This window comes from Abramis brama (genome assembly GCF_963993115.1).
Source record: "Abramis brama genome assembly, chromosome: 25".
Taxonomy (NCBI): Eukaryota; Metazoa; Chordata; class Actinopteri; order Cypriniformes; family Leuciscidae; genus Abramis; species Abramis brama.
The window spans coordinates 24505558-24528069 of NC_139987.1; the positions used below are offsets into that span (position 1 = coordinate 24505558).

At 37.0% G+C, this 22512-nt stretch overlaps 3 protein-coding genes across 6 annotated transcripts; all 3 read right to left on the minus strand.

Moving 5' to 3' along the window:
* Positions 1–804: 804 nt before the first annotated feature.
* On the minus strand, positions 805–6626 carry LOC311076376 (RING finger protein 122). Its single transcript, XM_084104566.1, has 6 exons — positions 6378–6626; positions 5211–5361; positions 2790–2835; positions 1346–1387; positions 1180–1262; positions 805–1088 (listed from the first exon to the last, which is right to left on the minus strand). The coding sequence occupies exons 2-6, from the start codon at positions 5318–5320 to the stop codon at positions 971–973; spliced, it is 399 nt and encodes a 132-aa protein (XP_083960692.1). The 5' UTR covers positions 5321–5361; positions 6378–6626; the 3' UTR covers positions 805–970.
* A 2380-nt stretch (positions 6627–9006) lies between these two features.
* On the minus strand, positions 9007–22337 carry dusp26 (dual specificity phosphatase 26). Of its 4 annotated transcripts, XM_084104675.1 has the most exons (6): positions 22009–22337; positions 14513–14759; positions 14326–14385; positions 13620–13819; positions 13308–13519; positions 9007–12374 (listed from the first exon to the last, which is right to left on the minus strand). In XM_084104675.1, exons 4-6 carry the CDS (start codon positions 13796–13798, stop codon positions 12172–12174), a joined length of 594 nt encoding a protein of 197 aa, XP_083960801.1. In that variant the 5' UTR covers positions 13799–13819; positions 14326–14385; positions 14513–14759; positions 22009–22337; the 3' UTR covers positions 9007–12171. The 4 variants fall into 4 exon arrangements, with proteins under 4 accessions (XP_083960801.1, XP_083960798.1, XP_083960800.1 ...); XM_084104672.1 differs by having other exon boundaries at positions 14326–14759; XM_084104674.1 differs by lacking the exons at positions 14326–14385; positions 14513–14759.
* Positions 16238–18392, minus strand: LOC311076441 (piggyBac transposable element-derived protein 4-like). Its single transcript, XM_084104676.1, has 2 exons — positions 17194–18392; positions 16238–17083 (listed from the first exon to the last, which is right to left on the minus strand). Exon 1 carries the CDS (start codon positions 18158–18160, stop codon positions 17507–17509), a length of 654 nt encoding a protein of 217 aa, XP_083960802.1. The 5' UTR covers positions 18161–18392; the 3' UTR covers positions 16238–17083; positions 17194–17506.
* Positions 22338–22512: the final 175 nt, after the last annotated feature.

A 22512-nucleotide genomic window follows, 5' to 3' on the forward strand; every position in this document is an offset into this window, starting at 1 on the left:
GACAGCTCAGCTCATTTGTTGCTGAGCAAACCAGAGATCTTTTATTTCTCATTGTGCTGTTGTGTTCTTGTAATATAGAAGTCATTGATAAGGAGCCCATTAAAGTCTGTTTTGATTCCAAAATGGCAGCGTGCTGCTGCAGTTCTTTCTGTTGACCAACAGGTGGCGCTCTGTTTACTTCACTAGTGCGGTGATTCATTAAATAAAAAAACATTCTTTACTTAAATTAACATTCACTGAAATAAGTTTTTTTTTTTAGCTAGTATTTTCATTGTTTAATAAATTTAAAGAGTTAATAACAGTATAAACATAATTACAAATTTACACAAAAATCTAAATATATCAAAAATAGTAAAACTTTCAGTATTGCAATGATACTAAAATAAGTTATTTTACTTGAAAATAAACATTAATTGATAAAATTAAACATTTTATTTTAGCTAGTATTTTCATTGTTTAATTCGATGTACTAAAGTCAATTAATAAAAATACAAAATTGATAAAAACTATATAAACAAATCACCAAATTACTTAAACTTTAAAATAAAATATTACCACAAAAAAAGATATAGTAAAAACTATTTCAATATTGCAATGACACTAAAATTAAAATAACAGTGGTTTTGCTTTAAGTAAAAATGAATGCCCTTAAAATCCAATGATGAAATGTTAGTGTAACCTATTAATATTAAATGAACTGCATAGGCCCAGCAATATGCAAATTATTTGAAATAAGCATGGTTTTTCTGTCCCTCCCAAGTTTAAGCAAATCTGTTATTTTCCATATTAACACAAGACACCAAATAAAGAAACTCACAATATTTATTGTGTGTGAACCTTATTAACCACATATACAAAAACATTACAAATTATGTATTGCAACAGCAGTGTTTTTAACATCCATTCGCTTGAACTCTACAAGATTTCTATGTAAAAGTGTGTCGGGGCCTCTTCGTTTGAGGTGTTCGGCTTAAAGCAACTCATCCAGCAAGTTTACCGGGCTGTGCGTTCGTCCCAGAGCGGCGCTGATGGGGTTATCGTTGCACATGGGACATGAACATCTCACTTCCAGCCACTTCACCAGACACCTGGTAAGACAGAACATCACAACTGCTATCCTCAAACTAGTCTGTAAGGAGTCTTTTCCTCAATGCCATTAACATGATAAAAGGGATTTACCTCTTGTGAAATGAGTGTTGGCATGGTAACACTCCAAGCTCATCTTTCGTCCTGAAGTCCTCCAAACAGACTGCACATGTTAACTGAGAAACACAGTGTGTAAGAGGGGAGAATCAGAACGCTTTCAAAACTTACTAAAGAGTCAAGAAGACAGAAAGCGGTTTACCCCATGTGCATGTATCCGTGTCGTTTCATCTTTAAATACGACCTGTAATTTAAAACATGCTTTAAATGATAGTGGCACCAAAAACATATTTACACACTTAAATTTGACAAAGAGAAGATTGAAAAACAATTATTGTGTTGATGATTTTCCAAAACCATGAGGATTCTATATAATCATCAATATAATTGTGTGTGTGTGTCAAAATATCCCCACAATGATGGCAATATCCAAAATCCTTCTCTTTGTGGGGACATTTTTTGGTCATTCTTTGGACATTATATGCCTAGTGTAAAGGCATATAATATACAGTTTGCAAAGTATAAAAATCATTATGTCTATGGAAAGTCCCTATAAAACATCAAAACACAACGTGAATTTCTTTTCAATTCAGCATGAGAGTGAGAATTTCCTGTTTTTAAAGCAACACTGTAGGATTTTCTCCCATCTAGCGGTGAAATTGTTAACCGGTGGCCATATTATTTCAAATCTGCCGGTGTGATGAACAATCGGGTCCGGCTGAAGAGATGAGTCCGGGCTTAGGACCCATGCAATCCGATTGGTTCAAAGCACGTTTTATGGGTAATCGCTTTAGTGCCTGGTTATAAATCATACAAAATCACTTTATTATAGAAGACGTTTGTACTACGTTATAACGAGTCATCAATGTATTTAATGTATTTTACATTATACGTTTCATATACTAGTATTTAACCGAAGCTATAGATTGTGAAATTAAACATTTCTCGTTGTTAGTGTGTTTTTTAGTTAGCTTAGATAGTAGCATAGCATACAGCTAACGTTATCCGATGATCGTGCTATGAGCTTTACCTGATATTACTGCACTGATACTGCCTTAATGTATCGCGAGAACAGATTTAGATCAGGCATACTAATGGCATACTAATTGGGTCCTCAGCCCGGACTCATTTCTTCAGCCGGACCCGATTGTTCACCACACCGGAAATCGCGAGTAATCTCCCCCTCGCATTCGTCACGGTGCCACTGAGTGTAAAAACGCGCAAGGCGAAGCTTTAATTTCCAGGTATGTCCCTCTTTGGCTAATGTATTTTCAAGATGGAGGCGCAACATGGCTTCCGCCATTCAAGCGACTCGCTCGTATGTATTCTAAATGGCAGATTCTACGCTTACGAGGATACTTGATTAGTTGGTAGAAGTAATTACACATGAATGAGCACATATCATTTTGAAAGAACAAGGTGTTTTTTTCTAAGAATCAACTTTAAAAATTACACAGTGTAGCTTTAATAAAACGATGATTAATGTGATTCTCTCCAGCTGTGTGAACCTGAGGAGAACTGACTTCATCCAGCTCATTCAAACACACTGAGACTTCAAACATCATGAAAAGTGACACGCAGGTACAGACGCTTTTAAGTGACGTAAGTGTCAAATACTTTTTTGATGCCTCACATCACACACTCACCATTTTGTATCCCGCTCTCACATTCCGAGCCTGATGTCTCAATTTACTGCGAAGAGAAAAAGGCCACACGTTTCATTAACAGGGTTGATGTTATTTTTATTGAATTAAAAATAAATTATATTTATAACTTAAATAAGTGTATTATCATCATGGCCATATTCCAGGATGACAATGTCAAGATTCATCAGGCTCAGATTGTGAAAGAATGGTTGTGAGGAGCATGAAGAATTAAATATTGTGATGTTATTTCAATCAAGATGTGCATCAATTTTTTTGGTCAAGATCTTGTATTGTCAATGCAAGAGTCCAGCACTGTGTAAAGTCTCCTCCAGCACATCCCAAAGACTTTCAATGAATTTAAGCACTTGTGTTCCAGTCCAAAACTGTCATGCCCTTCACTCGCTAACTTTTCAACTGGAGTTGAAATATGAAATTCCCATTTGTTTAATGCAGCATCCAAATAGTATATAGGTGTGTTTGGGTTGCTTTAAATTAAAAATATATATAATTAATATATCATAGAGTTGTTTGTTGTGGTGATAATTAGACGAGATCTGTGGTGACGTCACAATTGTACTGCATTGTGGGACATATAGGTGCCTGAAGTGTACATATGAAGTAGACTCGCTCCCTCGGTCAAAATCAAGGGTTTGTCCATATAAACTTCCCTCGTCCACTTCATGAAGTGGAACGCACTTCAAAATGGCGGCGGGATTCCCTCGCGGGGAAGTGCTTAAAGGAACACTCCACCGTTTTTTCATATTAAACGATGTTATTCTCTAACTAAGACGAGTTGATACATACCTCTCTCGTCTCAGTGCGTGCACTCAATCGCTCTGGCGCGAGCACTTAGCTTAGCCCAGTTCATTCATTAGGGACCAAACAGAGATGAAGTTAGAAGCGACCAAACACCTCCACGTATTCCCTAACCCTAACCCTAAGCGGGTAAAAAGGATAACTATAATGGAATAGCACTGGGAGCACTTCGACTCGGCGCAGTAAAAAGTCACGTTCGTTCTAATGACAGAAGTGAGAGGGAGAGGATTTTTTAGGAGTGACTTTTTACTGCGCCGAGTCGAAGTGCTCCCAGTGCTATTCCATTATAGTTATCCTTTTTGCGCCACGTTTTATTTTGTGTCACCATACTTGGTCGTGTAACTACTCGTGTAACTGTATTTAAATAGGGAAATCGTGGAGGTGTTTGGTCGCTTCTAACTTCATCTCTGTTTGGTCCCTAATGAATGAACTGGGCTAAGCTAAGTGCTCTCAAAGTGTCGCCGCGCGCCAGAGCGATTGAGTGCACGCACTGAGACGAGAGAGGTATGTATCAACTCGTCTTAGTTTAATATGAAAAAACGGTGGAGTGTTCCTTTAAGGAAGTTCGCATGTGCGTGTCTAAAAGTGGACTGGAACGCAGCCCTGGACTCAGAGAAGATGATTCATGTGTGAAAATGATTCTTCATGATCCTCATAACCATTCTTTCATAATCTGAGTTTGAATCTTGACATTGTCATCCTGGAATATGGCCATGATGTGTCTCATACATGGTTGTTTAAGAAATGAAAAGCTACACACACTCCATCAATGAGGGTTAGAAGAACTGTTGCTAAACATATAACATGATAGAAACATAATAATCACTGAATAATGATCCAATCATAAACTGGGTTTCCATCCAAACGTGAAGCGAATCATTTCAAAGGTCGAAGAAAAACTAAATAAAACCCCATCAGCGGAAACAGCCGATTAGTCACGTGGGTTTAATGTTCTTTATGACCGAATTTATTCGGCAAAATACACTTCAAAATGCGCATAAAAACAGGGTGATGGAAACATAGCAATAGACTCTTAAGCATTTGCCTATTTAAATCCAAACAGCAACTTTTTTGGGGGGGGCCAAGCAGTGTGTGTGTGTGTGTGTGTATATATCTATATATTCATAATTTAATGAAATTTAATTATTTGAATTAAATATTAAAAATAGAAATAAATATTATATATAATGTAATATGTATTAATACTTATATTGCAATATATTGTGTTTGTGTGTGTGTGTGTGTATGCGTGTGTGTATCTATCTAGTATATCTCTATCTAGACATCAGTTTGGCAGAACAAGCAATGGTTGTGTTGTGTAGTGTGTTTCTAAACCACACAAATTTGGCCTGGGAAGGTTTGCTTCTCTCTCTGTTTGACATAACATTACCCAAAAGCCTTTGGTCAAAAATAGCACAGTGAACAAAAAGCGTGGAGATACAATCTAGTCCTGAATTGTTCGTGTTCAGGAAGCGCGTGAGGCCAGAGGAAGTCCTTTCTGTCAGTCCGTCACAGCCGTTATTTACAGGAGAACCCTGATGAAGTCCAGCGACAAACTACAGCTTTATAAACCTGATCCCGGATCTGTCAGTCACACTTACTTACCTTATAAAGAAGCAGCAGAATATCAGGCTTAACACAAAGACAAATATCCCAGTGCCAAAGATGACCACATAGATGTTGAGCGGGAGTTCCTGAGAGGTCACTGGAGGCATTGTGCTTTAAATATCAATCATTTCCTGAAGATCAAGAAGCCCTGAAAGAGGAGAGGACAGAGGAAAGGGGTGTTATTAGCGAGTCCGTTATTCATTATTGAAGGGACTTTCTTTGAGTTTGGACTCAAGTTTGGTCATTGCCCCAAAAATTCCTCCTTACACTTAAGGTTAAGGAAATTTCATATAAAATAATCCATGAGTTTATCCTACCAAGCTATTATTACAAAAAAATGTTAAAAGTGATATTGAAATGAACTGCTCTTAATGTGAAAGTTCTACTGAAACCATTTCTCATATGTTTTGGTCCTGTAAGATACTCAGTGTTTCTGGAAAGATGTTAAGAGATTTATTGCTGATAATATTTTTTTAAATGTTCTCTTATCCAATAAGTATGTGATATTAAGTTACAGTTTTAAAGACCATTGCGCAAAGGATGATGGTTTCATTATACATTTGTTTTCATGTAAATTTCATATCCACAAAATGTAAATTCACAAATAGCAAACCCAATTTTACAGTGATTGAGGATACAGTGATTAAAATGTGCATAGATGTGATGTCAAAATCGAAAAATAGCAAAGTTAATTTAACATTTTCACAAAACATATTTATTCAACAATGAACCCTCTCTGATGTTTTTCTTTCTTTTTCTTTCCCTTTTCTCTTTTTTTATCATTTCTATTGTATTATACCATGTGATATGTTTTTCTGATGTAATATGAAAGTTGCCTATGTACATGCTATTTATTGATAATAAAGCATTAAAAAAAAGGTAATTAAGCCTAATTTACGGAAAAACTTAAAGTGATTATTTTGTGCGATATAACAATACGAACCTGAACAAGCTGAAAGCAATATAGTACATGTTTAGGGTTAGAAAAATACTTAAGAGACGTTAAAGAAGGCAGTTAACACTAATTTCAATCGATTTTTAAAACATTTAAAACGATTTTTTTTTTTTTAAATCGATTGATCTGAAAGATAGCCTAAAGAAACAAAATTAAACATTTACAATGTAATTCAATAAAAAAACTTTTATAAAAACAAAAAATCTCACCATTATAACAGGCTCCATAGGTGTTTTCCCTTCAGTGTTTCTTCATAACTTACTCGGTTTTGTATGTTCTCACGCGTCAACCTTCAAATGACTCAAAAGAATCACTGACTGTTTAGTTACATCTACAGTATCGAGAGTTTGTAAATGTGAATAAAACAATATTCGGTCTGGAACACGGAAATCAAACAATGTAACGGACCGCAGACAGGCATAAATATCCACAACATGCATGAGAAAACAATAAACCCCGCCTGTTATTCAAGGGGCGGAGCACAAATATCAGATGATTCACTAATGATTATTCAGTGATTCACTCCGTTAAAAACTTCCCATATTCATTCAATCAAATTGAAATCAATTAATTATATGTATTTCTATTATATTTGCCTGTATATAAAATAAACGTTTGTGGTCTCGAAAGTAGGCTATATAAAAGTTTTGCATGAATAGCTCTTAAAAAAAAAAATCATAATCACAGTCAAAGTCTCCTAATTTTGTTCTCCATTTAATTTAGCGAAAATTATTTATGACTCACAATAGACAAACTCTGCTAAGTGGTTCTAAGTGGTCTGAAAATTACTTGTAGTAATAAATGTAGTATTAAGCGAAAAGAAAAGGTATTTTAAAAGGCATGTTTAGACAGAAATATTAGCAGGTTAGAGGGGCCAAAGGCTTTTGAGTGTTTGGTCATGACTGACTGACTGACTGACTCAGATGGTTGTTTGCTCACACCCTGCTAACAAATCTGTAGTTAGTCACCATAATCATTTCACTGAAGATTAATTTAATATTTAAGAAACGCTGTAAGTGTATTCCTACTCTCATTGCATGAGGTTAAGACTTATATTATAAAGTTATTCTTAATTCTTTACATAGAAGAAATTCAAACCATTACCAGTTTTCAGTTTTGATCCCTTTCTCATTATCCAGAGCACTAAACCATGGTGTTGATATTTTAAAAAGAAGACTTTAGAACAGCCTTCATGCACAAAAAATCATAATATGTCTGATGTCAAATGCGCCAGGATGATAGTAATTTTTGTTTTGTTTTAATACATAATTTTTATTGCTTTCTAACTACACAATTAATTGATTGATTCATTGTTGTATGTCTGTTTATTAATCCATTTGTAGTTTCTTTATTTAGCCTAACATTTTCAAATAGTTGATTGCTTTAGTTCTCCATGCTGCCATATTCACAGCCCTAAACATTCAGTGGTTCTGTGTGAAAATCCAGCCCTGCTCTCTGACAAACAAGGCTTTAACAAAGGTTAAACGACACCACAGTGCAACATTCAGACGACATGCCTTCGAAATTCTCCAGTCAACCTTAGGGACAGTGAGGACAAAGTTCATATTTCATCAGACATTTTCCTTGTGAACACTTCCTCATCATGAAATTCAAAACATTTGCAAGGTGTTTTAAATGCACTACATTATGAATGAATTGGCCACATGGTGGCGCTAAGTGTTTTAATGTTAATGCTTATATAGGTCCAGTGTGGACTAGAATCTTAATTCTGATTTGTACATCTTCTTGAGTTCATTCCCACAATCCTGCAATTTTCTCCATCAAGTATAGCCTACAAACCACATAAATAAACTAGTGTACACAAACTCTTTTTAAATTTTCAATATGACATAAAAAAGTGGCATATAGACCTTTTTGTGGGCTACATTTTTGTTTTTAAGTGCCATAAAATAAACCGCCAATGTCATAAGTGCAACAGTCAGTTCCAGAAGTAAAAACTCCATACATTTTCTCCATAAGGAAATATACATTTTTAACGATAACTAATTAACGTTAAGCTTTAAAGACAGACTTACTGTGAGCTACAAAGTTGTTAATCGATGGTATTTGCTTTTGCTGAAGCCGTCAATCAACATTATTTAAACTTAAATGTTTAAAATAATCGTGTTTTTAACAGCTGAATTCGTGGTGGAAAAACTACATTACCCATGATTCTGTACAGAATTTGTTTTTACCAATCAGATAGTTGCCACAATCAAAAGGCGCAAAAATGGAGATGGTCCTCACTGCAGAACACGAAATCCAGGGGGAGGAGTTGAATCCAGATCCAACTCCTCCCACCTTACATAAACCTAAACCTTCCCATCTCCACCCCCTGATCCCTAAACCCACCCCTAAACCTACCAATCTCCACCCCTTATATCTGGATCCAACTCCACCCCCTGGATCTCGTGTACTGCAGTGAGGTGCTACTGGAAAAATGGCTTTTTAGCCCCGCCCACACCAATGAAGCACTTATGAATGACATACAATTATGCAAAATACTTAAATATTTGTATATATGTGCATATTTTGCAATAAAAAAAATAAAAAAATATATATATATATTCATATCAATTTTTAAATGAGTAGTTCAAATCAGTTTGTATTGTTATGATTCACCTCGTAGCTGATTAGCTTGGTTCATGGCTTACAACGTTTTAATAAAGATTTTTTTAAAAATTCTTAAAGGAGAATTTAATGTAAAAAATACTTCCGGAACCAACAGCGCTTAAAAATTGGGCGGGCGCTAATGCACACTCTTTGTTCCAAAGTTTATAAGAAATAACAGCTTTCCTGGAGAAAAAATAAAAACTAATTTAAACAGCTACGTGTAAACAGGTTTGAACATTTTTTTAATTTCAGATCCAGCACAAAATCAACTCTTTGCAAAAATGAAATGATGTTTATTAGATTTCATATGCATTATAAATAAAATAACAACATTAGTATTTTTTACAAACTCCTCGTTTTGTCTCTGGCTGCACGCTCCCGCTCAACTCAGAAATTTGGTCCAAAACAAGTTGAATCTGAGCGATCGATGCTTGTTCTTAAGACACAAACTGGTGTGTGGTTCAGCTGGAAGGGATTGGCAGTCCTGGCAGTATTTAGCAGTGGTTAGATGATACGACGACCAACACGTACACAAATACAGTAAACAGCTGTCCCCAATAATACAAATGTACAGAAATGACAATAATACTAGCACACTGTAATTTCATACAGCTACAGTTTGTACTGCACTTGAGGATTTGCTGGATTTGTAAGTACAACAAGGTTGCACTTGTTGTGTAGCTACCGTATTTTACAATACCATACAAAACAAGTTAAAAGAGACAACTTGGATAACATGTAGAATACTTCACATGACATCTTTTTTGTAGTATTTATACAGACAACGATAAATCAAACAAGTTAATGTGTAACAAAACTGACTGCAAATTTGCATATAGTCACATGTACATTTGAGCTCAGGTCACCAGAGTTTAGTAACTGAGCGTATCTGTCACATCACATGTGCTGGCTCACTGTGATGAATGTGATCAGCTACATTACCTTCATTAAAAGTCACTTGAGACCGGCATTTAAATGCAAAATCGATGGATCATACTTACAAACTTTTCAAATAGCCTATCATAACTATAACACTGCACCTATAACAAGACATTTTTGAATTTCGGGGAAAAACTACATTTTCTGGACATAACATGAGCCGTCCTTCCTGTGACAATCTGGCCGTCAAAATATTACAGTGGTTGTTAGGGTGTTCTGAATGGTCACTATGGCAATATTATGTGGTATATTGTTTTGGGTTGTTGCTAGGGTGCTCTTGGCAGTTGCTAAGGCATTGCTAGGATGTCTAAGTGGTTAATAGGTTGTTCTGAGGGGTTGCTTATGGAAGCTTGTTTCTGCCATGGAATAAAAAATATATTTTTATCTCACAATTCAGATTTTTTTTCCCCTCACAATTGCAAGTTTATATTACAAAAAGTCAGAATTGCGGGATATAAACTCGCAATTGTGAGAGAAAAAAAAGTCCCAAATTGTGAGGGGGAAAAAGTCAGTTGCGAGTTTAAATCGCAATTCTAACATTATAAACTTGCAATTATGTTTTTTCTTGCAATTCTGAATTTTTTCTCTCGCAAATGTGAGTTATAAAGTCAAATTCTGAAAAGAAAAAAATCGCAATTACCTTTTAATTTTTTATTCAGTGGCGGAAATAAGCTTCCAAAATTGCTATGGTACCGCTAGGCAACTAGGGTGTTGCTAGGTGGTTGTTAGGGTGTTCTGGGTGGTTACTATGGCCATACTATGTGGTTACAAGATTGTTGTGATTGATGTGTGGTCTGTGGCAGTTACCAATGCATTGTTCACAAAGAAAGTGCATCCCACTACGCTGCTTTTCCATTGTTTTTCTATATAAACACGCTAGACTGACGTGTTTGTTCACGCATTAAAACTACTTTAAAAAAAGTAAAAGTTCATAGGGATATCTAGGTGGTTACAAAGGTGTTCTGGATGTATGTGGCTCACTAGATTGTTATGGGTGGTCACAAGGTCACAAATGTTTTTTTATATTTGGTCATCCAACGAGTGCAAACATGTTGCACATTTTGCAGTATCGTTTATGTTAGTAGCTCAAATGTTGCCAAAGTTTAATATTTATGTTTTAATACAAATCATAGCAATAGTGGTGCTGGCTTAAGATCTGTTCAAGATGGCAGACGTTTTTATTTTCCATATTTGTTTCCAGCACATTAGTTAAAAATCAATCACATTCTAATCTGATCCTAGAACATTCTGTCAAGTTGAAATTCTGTCCAAGTGACTCTTTTTTAACTGTAAACTTGAATTTGTGGCGAGCCACGAGCATAAACCAGGTTTAGACCAGGCTTGGCAGCCATTCACACAGAATGTGTTTTAGCATTCCAATGCGCTGCTTTTCCATTGTTTATCTATGTAAACACACTAGACTGACATGTTTGACTGTTGCACTAACATTTGGCATCTTTTGCAGCTTGGCACTCAAGTTAAAAGAATTTCAACTTTTAAAAAAACATCTCTAGACCTGATTTCTTTCTTTTTTCTTGGTTTTTAACCACAAAAAAATGTTGTGTGAAAGCCTAGGGGCCATTCACACTGATTTTTTGCATTTCGCTGTGCTGCTTTTCCATTGTTTTCATGTAAACATGCGCTAGACGGATGTGTTTGCCCGTTGCGCCCAGGTCTTTTGCAGCGGCTTGCGCCTGACAACCCAACACAATGTCATGTGTGAATGGCTTCTTAAAGCTACACTGTGTAGGATTTTCTCCCATCTAGCGGTGAAATTGTTTATGACTACCAACTGAATATTACTTTCTAGCCCCTCCCATTCCCAGGGCGTTTTAACTCCTACGGTGGCCGTATTATTTCAAATCTGCCGGCAGTCGCGAGTAATCTCCCCCTCGCATTCGTCACGGTGCCACTGAGTGTGAAAACGCGAAAGGCGAAGCTTGAATTTCCAGGTATGTCCCTCTTTGGCTAATGTATTTTCAAGATGGAGGCGCAACATGGCTGCCGCCATTAGAGCGACTCGCTCGTATGCATTCTAAATGGCAGATTCTACGCTTACGAGAATACTTGATTAGTTGGTGGAAGTAATTACACACATATCACATAGCACATATCATTTTGAAAGAACAAAGTGTGTTTTGTTAAGAATCAACTTAAAAAATTACACAGTGTAGCTTTAAGCATTCCTGCTTGCTCTGAGGAAAACACGTGGGTCAGTTCTCTAACATGGCAACATTTCAGTGGGTGGTCGTGTGAACAGATGTGAACGGTTAACAGTGTATAAGGCATTACGCACAGTTCCTGATGTAATAAGGCATTTCTATTGACCACAGGAGAACAGCTGGAATAAACTCACTGACTGTTTGTAAAAACATTCTGCTCTTATTCACTGCAACGCATTAGATCAAGGCCTGGGCCAGAAAGGTTGAAGTTCAAAAGCTACCGGTGAGTTTATGTCGAATTGCGGCTGGCACGCAGAATGCTGTCTAGACCGCTGAGCTGACGTAGGAACCCGCGGTTCGGTGTTACGCCACGGTGGTCCTTCACGGTCTTGATGGCCTCCACTAAAGTCATGTTCTGCCGAATCATGAGGTAGGCCAGAACCAGCGTAGCAGATCGGCTCACCCCGACGGCACAATGCACAAGAACCGTTCCTACAAAATAAAAGACACTGCATCATAATCCTCACATGTATGATAAAAAGTCTGAGACTACACTGAATATCTGTTGTTGGAGCTACATTAGTTTTCTTTCAGTAGTGGTAATTTTGTTAATTGATTTGTTTACCATTATAATTTTGCTCACATTAGTAATATATATTTTGGTAATATTCTTTTGTTGTTTGTTTAGTTAATTGTTTTATTTATATGTTTAGTCTTTATTTTTTGGTTAGTTTAATAACTACAATGTTTGATTTAGACACCTGAGGGCAGTAGTGGGCACAGGTAAAGGTAAATATAGGTAGGAAGTAGGAGGTGATCTGTAGCACCTGGGTGATGGGCATATGGTTTTTTACCAGCGCGAGAGATGCTGTATTGTTTTGCTCAGTTGGAAAAATAAATCAGCCAACTATGAATCAGCCTGGAATTGGACTCATTTCTTGCCTGCGTGCATCACCTGCCCAGGGTGCTATAAAGGTTGTCGTTTGAAGTTTGATTTAAGTTTAATTTTATTTTGTTTGTTGACAAACGGCCACTACATCTGTAATTAAAATGACACATCAAATATAAAAAAAAATACAAATTGTTATACTGAATGTAATGCATAATGACATAAATTACAAGATTTACTTGATCTCACATTTTTGGACCCCATAGGTATGCACACATATATTTAGAATTTCCAAATATAAATTCTAAAGTCGCATATAAGCACAAATATGTTATACATAACACCAAATGGAAAATGAACTGGAAAAAAAAGTGCACACTCAAGTACAAGTACGCATTGCACACTCAACCAGTACATCATTTATTTAGTAAAGAAATGGAGAATAAAAAAAGATCTTCATGAAACTTAAAGCCTTTGTTTTTATTATAATTAGACAGGGAATTGTTTTAAAAGAAAGAGGCTGCTTTTGAACTGACCTCCGGTGCTAAGGGCTCTGTGAATGAACTCGGCCGCTGGGTAGAAGTTCACACTCATGTCGAAGGAAGGCGAATCGTGGGCTTCAATGCCGTGATACGTGATGTTCATGCCAGCGTAATGCTCTGCACCGCCTCTCCATTTGTTCTGAGCACAGTTGAGAATGTGTGTGATCCCAAGCTTGATGAGTTCTTTGCGGTTTGAGGCAATTTCTCTGAAATGAGTGTTAAAAGTTTAGGTGATAAATAGTAATCTACTGTTCAGAATCCTGTATACGTAATGACCAAAACCACATGTATTGATGGGCTACTCACTGGTCACCTATGTAGAGTCTTGGCCACACTTCATCTGCATGATTACAGGCGGTTTTCCCCGTGTAGAGCAGACGCTCGAGTTCAGAAACCGTTAGTACAGGAGAGCCCTTCTCCGAGTCCTTTCTGCTGGGAGACCTGGAATTACTCCGGGACCGAGACAGTCTGGACATGAAAGCCATCTGGTCTGGCCTCCAGTCAAGCTATAAAATAACATAAAAAATATATACAAAATAAAAGTAACAGTTAAATGTTAAAAGTCTTTTTAAAGGCAAATTAAAGGGACAGTTCACCCCCAAATTACTCACCCTACTGTTGGTCTAAAGTTGACACATTTATTTACATTACATTAATTACACTATCAAGAAAACAACATTATTTTGTATTTTTACATTAAGAATGTAATACATGTTCTTTTTTTATTAAAACAAAGTACATTTCTTATAAAGATTAAGCATGTTAAAACATTTTTACATTTATTCCAAAATAATAATTTTTCATATTTCACGTATTTTTGTTAACTGATATCAGTTCAGATCATCAAGCTCGGTAAACACGGCAGATGTCATAATGGTCACAGACACAAGAATGAATTTCACAAAATTGATTGTGCACAAAAAAAACCCCTCACAGATCACATTTTCAAGTCATTTCAAGTTTTAATGTAATGTGATAAAGCGGTGAAAATCTAAGTAAGTTGTTTACTTACTTTTTTATTAGTCTTCCCATTAAGACCATTTCTTATTCATTCTGACCACTTTGGCAGATACTAGTGGATGTGGCACACACACAAAAATAAGAGGCGGGATTTAGTAATTGACCAATGATAGCACAATGATGGAGGCACTGCCTCCTCTCACATGACTATTCCCCATTCATTCTTAATTAATTCTCACCAAACCCATGGCACACTTTTGGGGGTCTATCAAAGTCGCCATGAAACGGAAGTTGCGATAGTCTTTTCTTCCCTATTGTGACGTATATCCAAGTTTTTCTTCTGGAACAAGAAAAAAATGTAGGGTGGGACTTGATTTTGTTCATATGGAATTGATTGGATTGTTGTGGTTTGCTATTGGTCGATCTCATGTGAGTGACAGGTTGCCCCGCCCTCGTCATCAGAGAAGAGAAGAGGAAGAGATGACGCTGCAAGAGGGAGGGAAAGTTATTCTGATTAAAGATTATGAGGGCACATCAATTATATATGAGTTCAGATGCAAAAGCCTCTAAGTGCCATCTGAAATTTTCTTCTAGAATGATCATTTTTATAAAGCTTGTATATTATTAAGTAATTTCACTTAAATGACAATTAATAGGTAATTTGCATTTCCATTTATGTGAAATTATTGAACTTAAATATACGAGCTTGATAAAAATTATCATTCTAGAAGAAAATTTCAGATGGCACTTAGAGGCTTTTGCATCTGAACTCTTCATAGGCTATATATATATATATATATATATATATATATATATATATATATATATATATATATATATAATATATCTTATATATCTAAATAGTGCAATGTTTCATACAAAAATAATGGTTAATTTTGATTTCATTATGACTTTAAAACTTTATGGCCTCAAGGGAGGCAAGAGAAAAGCTTAAAATTAACTGCTGGTGTCATTTTTTAACATAATTTCGAATTGAATTGTTTTATTTTCGTACTGTGGATTACTCTCTCTCTCTCTCTCTCTCTCTCTCTCTCTCTCTCTCTCTCTATTTTATTTATGTATTTATTTTTTGAGGAGCCGTTCTGAGGGCATACGATAGGGTTTTGTGAAAAACAAACCGAAATATAATTTATCATTTAGCGAAAATCCTGACTTTGGCCGTTTGTGTGCTTTCATGGTGAGAATGTATTAGCGAAGCAGTTCAAAACAACAAGCGCGCCATTTTGAGAAATTAAAATTAATCAAAACGCAACACCCGGCTCCTGGATAATTAATTATAGGCCTACACGTAATTTCTTCTCTGAGGTGAATATCTCTCTTGTGTTCTAGTTGTCGCAACAACAAAGCGAGGTCACACCATAGATTCACACCTGTCAACTGTCATCTGACAGCCGGAGATTGTACGACATTAGAACAATACCAAGGTGAGTAAATTAATTTATATATATATATATATATATATATATATATACACATATATATATATATATATATATATATATATATATATATATATATATACATATACATATATATATATATATATATATATATATACACACGCATTATACATATTTTTAAGTCACTAAAATATTGCCATTTTTTATGGTATTTAGACCTAAGTTATCTCTAAATTATTAATATCTATAATATTTTTATATGACTTTTACTACATTCATTAAGAAAAAAAAAGTTAAATGTCTGGACAAAAATAAAAAATGTAACCAGTTAGTGATACATGTTGGTCTCGATCTCTGGAACCCAATATTCTTACAAATTTTCATTTCTAGATACAAGTTATGCATTTTAACATATACTTGCGTATACTTTCTTAGAAACACTAATATTTGTCGAATCATTTTAAAATCCACTTGTTTTTGCAGTGATGCCATAGCCTATTATGGTTACAAAGAGTGTTACAAAGAAAAGACTAGAGTATGCATTATTATGTATCCTATCTTTATTTAAAACATCAACATTCAATACCTAATGATGAAGTAAACTAATAAAAATGTCAATAAAACAAGGAGCCATAAACAGTTTATACATTTTGCATTGGTAAACATGTTGCCTGGTCTCTGGATCCAAATGTTCTAAAAAATCTGCTTGTTTTGAAGTGTCAGTTTTTCCAGTGATCCCACATTATGGTTACAAATATTGTTACAATGAAAAGATGTAGAGTAGACATTATTTTGTAGCGTATTGTTTATTTAAACATCAACATTCAGTAACTTTAACTAGCAAACTAGTTTAAGCAAACTAGTAAAAATGTCAAGAAAACAGGAGCAATAATCAGAAGATTAGCAAACAAATTACTAAAGAGAATAAGCAAGAACAGAATTTGTCATAAAAACAGTAAAAAAAAAACAGCACATAAGCAGTGACAAATCCTGTTTAAACCTTCTTGCTCTTTTCGCATGCGTAGCAGTAAGTAGTTATAACAGCGTGTGACTTGCAAAAACTCATGCTGGTTTTTGTGTCTTTATTTGACTCACAGACCTGACATCTTTTTCTCTTGGAGGGGGTTGAGACTGGCGAGGGGGAGGCTTTGTTTCCTGAAGAGCATACTTGGTGTGCGAGGAATGCCTTGCCTCTTTTCATGAAGGGAGTCACCAGAGCTTCCCCTAGCTCTTCCAGAAAGAGTCTCCTTTTGAATCTCTTAATTTCTTCCCATGTAGGATTTATTCCCACACACAGCACAAATGAATTGTGGAGATATCCAACATGTTAAAGAAAATCACCATGGGCCAACAATTTGTCTTTCTTTGGCAGGTGTATGTGACAAAAAGCTGGAAATAAAATAAAACATAAGCTTTAGCTCATCAGCTGACAATAATATTAATTATACATGTGCCATTTGGCATTGATTGAAAACAAATAATGCAAAGTAGTAAAATACCTGGTCAAGGGTGTCAACTCCACCTTTGGTCTTGTTGTAGTCTAGGATTATTTCCGGCTTCTTGTGGTCTTTGTTGCTTATTGCGGCATCTCTATGTAATGTGCTCATCAAAAGCACATTTTTGTTTTTTCTGGGACAGTAGGACACGAGAGCGTGTGTCTCGGTGAAGGCGAACATGGACGAGAGTCGGGCTCTGTGTTTGACTGACAGGAGCGCAGGAGGGAGCTCAGGCTTGTTTGATCTGACTGTTCCGATCATGGTCATTTTTCTTTGGAGCAGCTCCTCGCCGAGGGCATACGAGATGAAAAAGTTGTCACATGTGATGGTGTGTCCCTGGAGACCGGATGTCAAGTCCAAGACCAGCTTTCCTGTCGGCAGCTTTGCCTGTGTAGATCTGCATGTTCCATGCGTAGCTCGAGCTGGCATCGCAAGCCGCCCAGATTTTAATTCCATACTTGCTCGGGTTACTCGGCATGTATTGTTTGAAAGGACAGCGACCTCTGAAAGGGACCAAGCACTCGTCCACAGTGACGCTCGGGCCTGGATTGTACAAGAGCGGCAGACGTTGGACCCATTTTTCCCAGATGTCCCTTATTGGTGCCAGCTTGTCACCTCTCTTTCGATCAGACCCTGCATCCTTTCTATAAAAGCAGAAGATCCTTGACATGATGGAAAAGGTTTGCAAAGGCATGGTAGCACGAAAAATTGCCCTCCCCGACACACCGCCCCATAAGCTACCCAAAGCCTCATGGTGGGATCGATACACGCCTGCCAGAATCAACAGACCGAAATAGGCCTGTAAGTCCGTCCAGTCCAGGCTTTTCCAGGCTTTACCAAAAACACGTTTCCCCTCTAAATTGGACATTTCAATCAAAATCTTTTTAAAGTCATCTGGGAAAAACAATTTAAATGTTGATTTTATGTCTTTGGCATTGGAATATGCAAACCTGGTTGGTCCAGGGGTCATTTTGATGACACGATGAGTTGGTATTCTCCCTCGTTTCTCTGAAGGAGTTGTTGAAGTCCACAATATGTTCCCGTTTTTGGACTGGTAAGCAGCATCCGGCTCAGGAGGATCCAATTCCTCTTCCTCTTCCTCTTCTCCATTAGTAGAGTGATAGTCTGGGTCAAATTCTGTATTGTCCTCTGTTTCAGAAGCTTGATTGAAGAGCTCCTCCTCTGGCTCAGCTTCTCCTTCCAGGTATTAGCTCTTCCATCCATCCATCACTTGAATGTAGGGTCACGTCTCTTTCCTCTTCCATGCATCCATCACTTGTCATAGGTAGTATCGCATCTGTTTCCTCTTCACTAGAATCAAGTAATTCGACCAGGACCTCCGCAATATTAAACCGTCTCTCCATGCCGTCTCTTCCTCTTAAACCGTCTCTTGTGCAGCTTCAGAAAGAACTGCAAGTAAGGTCCAAGGAAGCCACATTTATAACCTTAGTTGTTATACTTGTTAGGGTAAAATGTCTTGTAATACTACAGTAAAACATGTCTTAAAACCACATTTTATTGTGTGTCCTTATTCAAATTATAAGCTCTTAAATGGGACAGATAATGCTTATTTTTAAAGCTAGTGATGTGAATAGGTTTGTGTGATGCTTAAGGCTAGGATATATCATTACAGCCTTGATATCAGGCCCGGTTCACTCTTAGGCTGCGTTTAAGTCCAGTTTTGTAATGCCCTTCCCTCGCTAACTTCCCTCCATCTCGTTCACTAAGATGTACGTTATTATTTACGTTGCATGAGTGCCCACTACTGGCGGAACCCTTGAAAACCCGTCAAAATAACTCCAAAATCATACACTAGAGTTGTGTCGGGTGGGGGTAAATTAAGTGTGACTTTTGTGGTGCATTGCAGTCTTTGGATCTGCCTGAAGTGTATATATGGAGTAGACTCGCTCCATCAGTCAAAATCGCGGGGTCGAGGGTCTGTCCAAATGAACTTCACTCGTCCACTTGACGAAGTTGAATGCACTTCAAAATGGCGGAGGGGAAGTTTGAAATGTTAAATTAGAGATAAAGAATTAGGTGTGTTTGACTTCATGCAGTGCTGTGCAGCCAAATCGGCATCTGATTTTAAGCAGTACGTGCAATTTTAGTTTAATTTATGACAGCACCTTTGCCAAGTCACTGTGATGTATGCCATCAAAGCACCGCGAGAGTACGGAGCCCCTAAAGCAGGGATAGGCAACTCCGGTCCTGGAGGGCCGCTGTCCTGCAGAGTTTAGCTTCAGCCCTGATAAAAACTCACCTGCCTGTATCTATCTAGTAATCCTGAAAACATTGATTGCCTTGTTCAGGTGTGTTTAATTAGGGTTGGAGCTAAACTCTGCAGGACAGTGGCCCTCCAGGACCGGAGTTGCCTATCCCTGCCCTAAAGGGACATGGTGAAGCAAAAAAATATGAGATGGGAGGAAAAATAACTCATTGTTTTAATGTTTTATAATGTTTTATTGTTTTAATGTTTTATAACTCAAGTTTTTGTGTTCCCCCGAGAAACTTTGTGTTTGCTTGTTTTTTTGCGAGCGAGCACAAAATTTCTTGCGGATGTCAATGAATATGACAAATAGTGCATCTAATCCGCAAACACCACGTGAGTGTTGCTACAGAACACAGAAAATGTCCAACTTTACATTTCCTTTCTCAATTTCTTCCCAGACTGCAAGCAGCTAGTGATGTTTCAATCATACACGATTTGTTAATTTTGAACAAAATCTTTAATATGACTCAGGAACAACGAGTTGTCTCAGAGAGTGATTTGCTCATTTTGTGTTGACCGCACCTGCGCAACATCCTATAGGTTCTGTACAGGAAACAGAAAGACTTGGGGGGGGGGGGTGAACTAATAATTTCTGTTTCTGTTACAGACTGCATAGCTTCAGCCTACGTCACAAAAGAACAAACGACTCGTATTGGGAGGTGAGGTGAACTAACAGACTGCATAGCCTGAAGACCCAGCTAAGCAATGAATTAATCGTTTCTGTTTCTCATAATTTGGCCTCGGCTGGATTATAGTTTTCTCTCTTTTGCGCACTTTTGCGCAAGTAGATATGTTGTGGAATTTGGCTATTAACATGTAACATTTTTAATTATATTCTGCTGAAATGAACGAAATGACTTGAAGAAAAGATTCTTTCATTTTGCGGAGCGAGATTCAAAGAGCCGAGTGAGTAAAATGATCCGGACTTCCCATCACTGCAAGGGGCAAATCTCACCGATCCATTAAATCCAGCCAAAGTCAAACACACCTATTAATATTTCAGCCAGGATCAAAATGTCACAAATGTTCTCAGCCAATGAGCGATTCCCATCGTGCTTTTGGTTTGTGCTGCTGGTTCTAAAAACTGAGGCTGCCTTGTCGTACATTTACAGACATTTTAGCATGCGCCAGCATAGCATCACTGCAACTATATGGGCTTGACATGAACTTTTTTGATCTCTAGCCACTGTGGCTAATGGTTTTCCAAAGTTACTAGCTACTCAGTATTTTCACTAGCCACAATTTTCAGCACCATGGAAAAAAACTGCCATACGCAATGCACGTATTCCCATGCCCTGTAATACCAACAATATTAATCCGGAGCAAATGAAGGGGAGGCGGGGTTATTCGTCACTCGCTGTCGGAGAGATGAGAGAGAGAGAAAGCGCACTGGTATCTATTCTGCGGAAAATGAGGATTGGAACCGTTTCAGATATTTTAGCATTGATGTCTCGATTTTTTTTTTTTTTTGACAACACTACCTTGCACTTCGTTTATTATTTCAGATGCCTTTTTAAAAGAATACAATTGAAAAATGTGTATATACATTATATACAAAATTCAGCCCATCAAAGTGGCTAGTAGAGAGTGACTGTGTTACACGCAGTTGAAATCCACCCACATTTTGCATTGTGTGTGTGTGTATATATATATATGTTACCGGCAAAGTGTGTAATCCGGCATTCTATAGAATGCCTAGGTAATGTATAGAATTAGGTAATGTATTTTTTGCAAAAAACATCAGGAATTCTATACATTGCCAAGGCATTCTATACAATACCAGGATTTCACACTTTGCCGGTAACATAATTATGTTTATATATATATTTCTTTGGCAACACTGTTCTACTCCTAATTTATGCCCAATAAATCGAGAGGCTGCTCACTGCAGAGCCATGGGTGGAGTGTGAAGTCCAGCTCCCCCTATCTGGATATAATTTGGGTGTAATGGGTGGAGCTAGAAGGTCTAACCACACCCTAACCCCACCATACCTATATCCCTCAAACCATGACGTCCAGAGAGGTGGAGCTGGATGTCATATGGCTCTGCAGTGAACACCACTTGAATAAAAAAGATTTTTATTGACAAATTAAAACAACAACAATAATGTCATGTGTTATAGCATCATTCATTTTTGTGTGTGTTCTGCATTGTGCCCGATTGATAAGTTAATTTTATTTGACAATGTATTTAATAATTGCTCTGTTTTGTAGTCCGATGTATTAATAATAGTCGGTCAAATTTTGCCTTTTTATTAAACCACTTAGACTTATCGAGTGCATGTTTAGTGTGCTCAAATGGTTAAAGTTGAAATGTGCTTAAAATGACCGAACACAACCGGGGGGTTAAAACAATAAACAAAATGGCAGCAGCTGGAATGTGAACAAATCCATCCACGAGATCTTTGCACTTTTGTGTAAAAAAAAAAAAAAAAAAACGATGAAACGCGTCATGACATTTGAAAAATAAAAATAACGCCAATGAAGATTACATATCTGTGAGGCTTTTTTGTTGCTGGAATTCAAATCAAGCTTTGTGTGCATCTTACCTTATCTACACGAGATGTTTTGGATTGCACACAAATCCTTTATGGAATCCTTCCTGTTATTCCCGTGTATTTCAGAAGCAGACTCTGCGTGAGGAACCGATGAGATTAGCACGAACACCAGCGCTGCATTCAGACGGAAACCATGATGTGCTGATTACTGTAATATCTGCAAGAATACTGTTTCCTTGAGTCCAGGGGTGCAGAAATTGTAGATATGACCATATTATTAACACTGTAATGGAGCAGAAGCATGCGCCCTCTGGTGATGCACATGCACAGTCATGCAGATGTTACACACAACGGAATCATATCTGAAGAATATTGTCGATGCATCCCGAATGTTCAATTAAAGAATTAGTGAAAATTCAGACTACAATGTTGTAATCTAGCTGGTACTTCGCAATAAAGAGCATCATCTGTTTTTCCCCCCGATATAAATCGGGGGGTTAATACTGGATTCCCTTACACAATAATAATGAAAACATTATGCATTGAAAATAACTA

Excerpts from the sequence above, each read along its gene's own strand:
- dusp26 (XM_084104674.1), bottom strand. The coding sequence starts at position 13,798 with ATGGCTTTCATGTCCAGACTGTCTCGGTCCCGGAGTAATTCCAGGTCT. Across the intron at positions 13,520-13,619 it reads AGACTCTACATAGGTGACCA|AGAAATTGCCTCAAACCGCA; the intron begins GTGAGTAGCCCA and ends CACTCATTTCAG. Across the intron at positions 12,375-13,307 it reads CAGAGCCCTTAGCACCGGAG|GAACGGTTCTTGTGCATTGT; the intron begins GTCAGTTCAAAA and ends TTTATTTTGTAG.
- LOC311076376 (XM_084104566.1), bottom strand. The coding sequence starts at position 5,320 with ATGCCTCCAGTGACCTCTCAGGAACTCCCGCTCAACATCTATGTGGTC. Across the intron at positions 2,836-5,210 it reads TTCTGCTGCTTCTTTATAAG|TAAATTGAGACATCAGGCTC; the intron begins GTAAGTAAGTGT and ends TTCTCTTCGCAG. Across the intron at positions 1,089-1,179 it reads CAACACTCATTTCACAAGAG|GTGTCTGGTGAAGTGGCTGG; the intron begins GTAAATCCCTTT and ends CTGTCTTACCAG.
- LOC311076441 (XM_084104676.1), bottom strand. The coding sequence starts at position 18,160 with ATGACCCCTGGACCAACCAGGTTTGCATATTCCAATGCCAAAGACATA.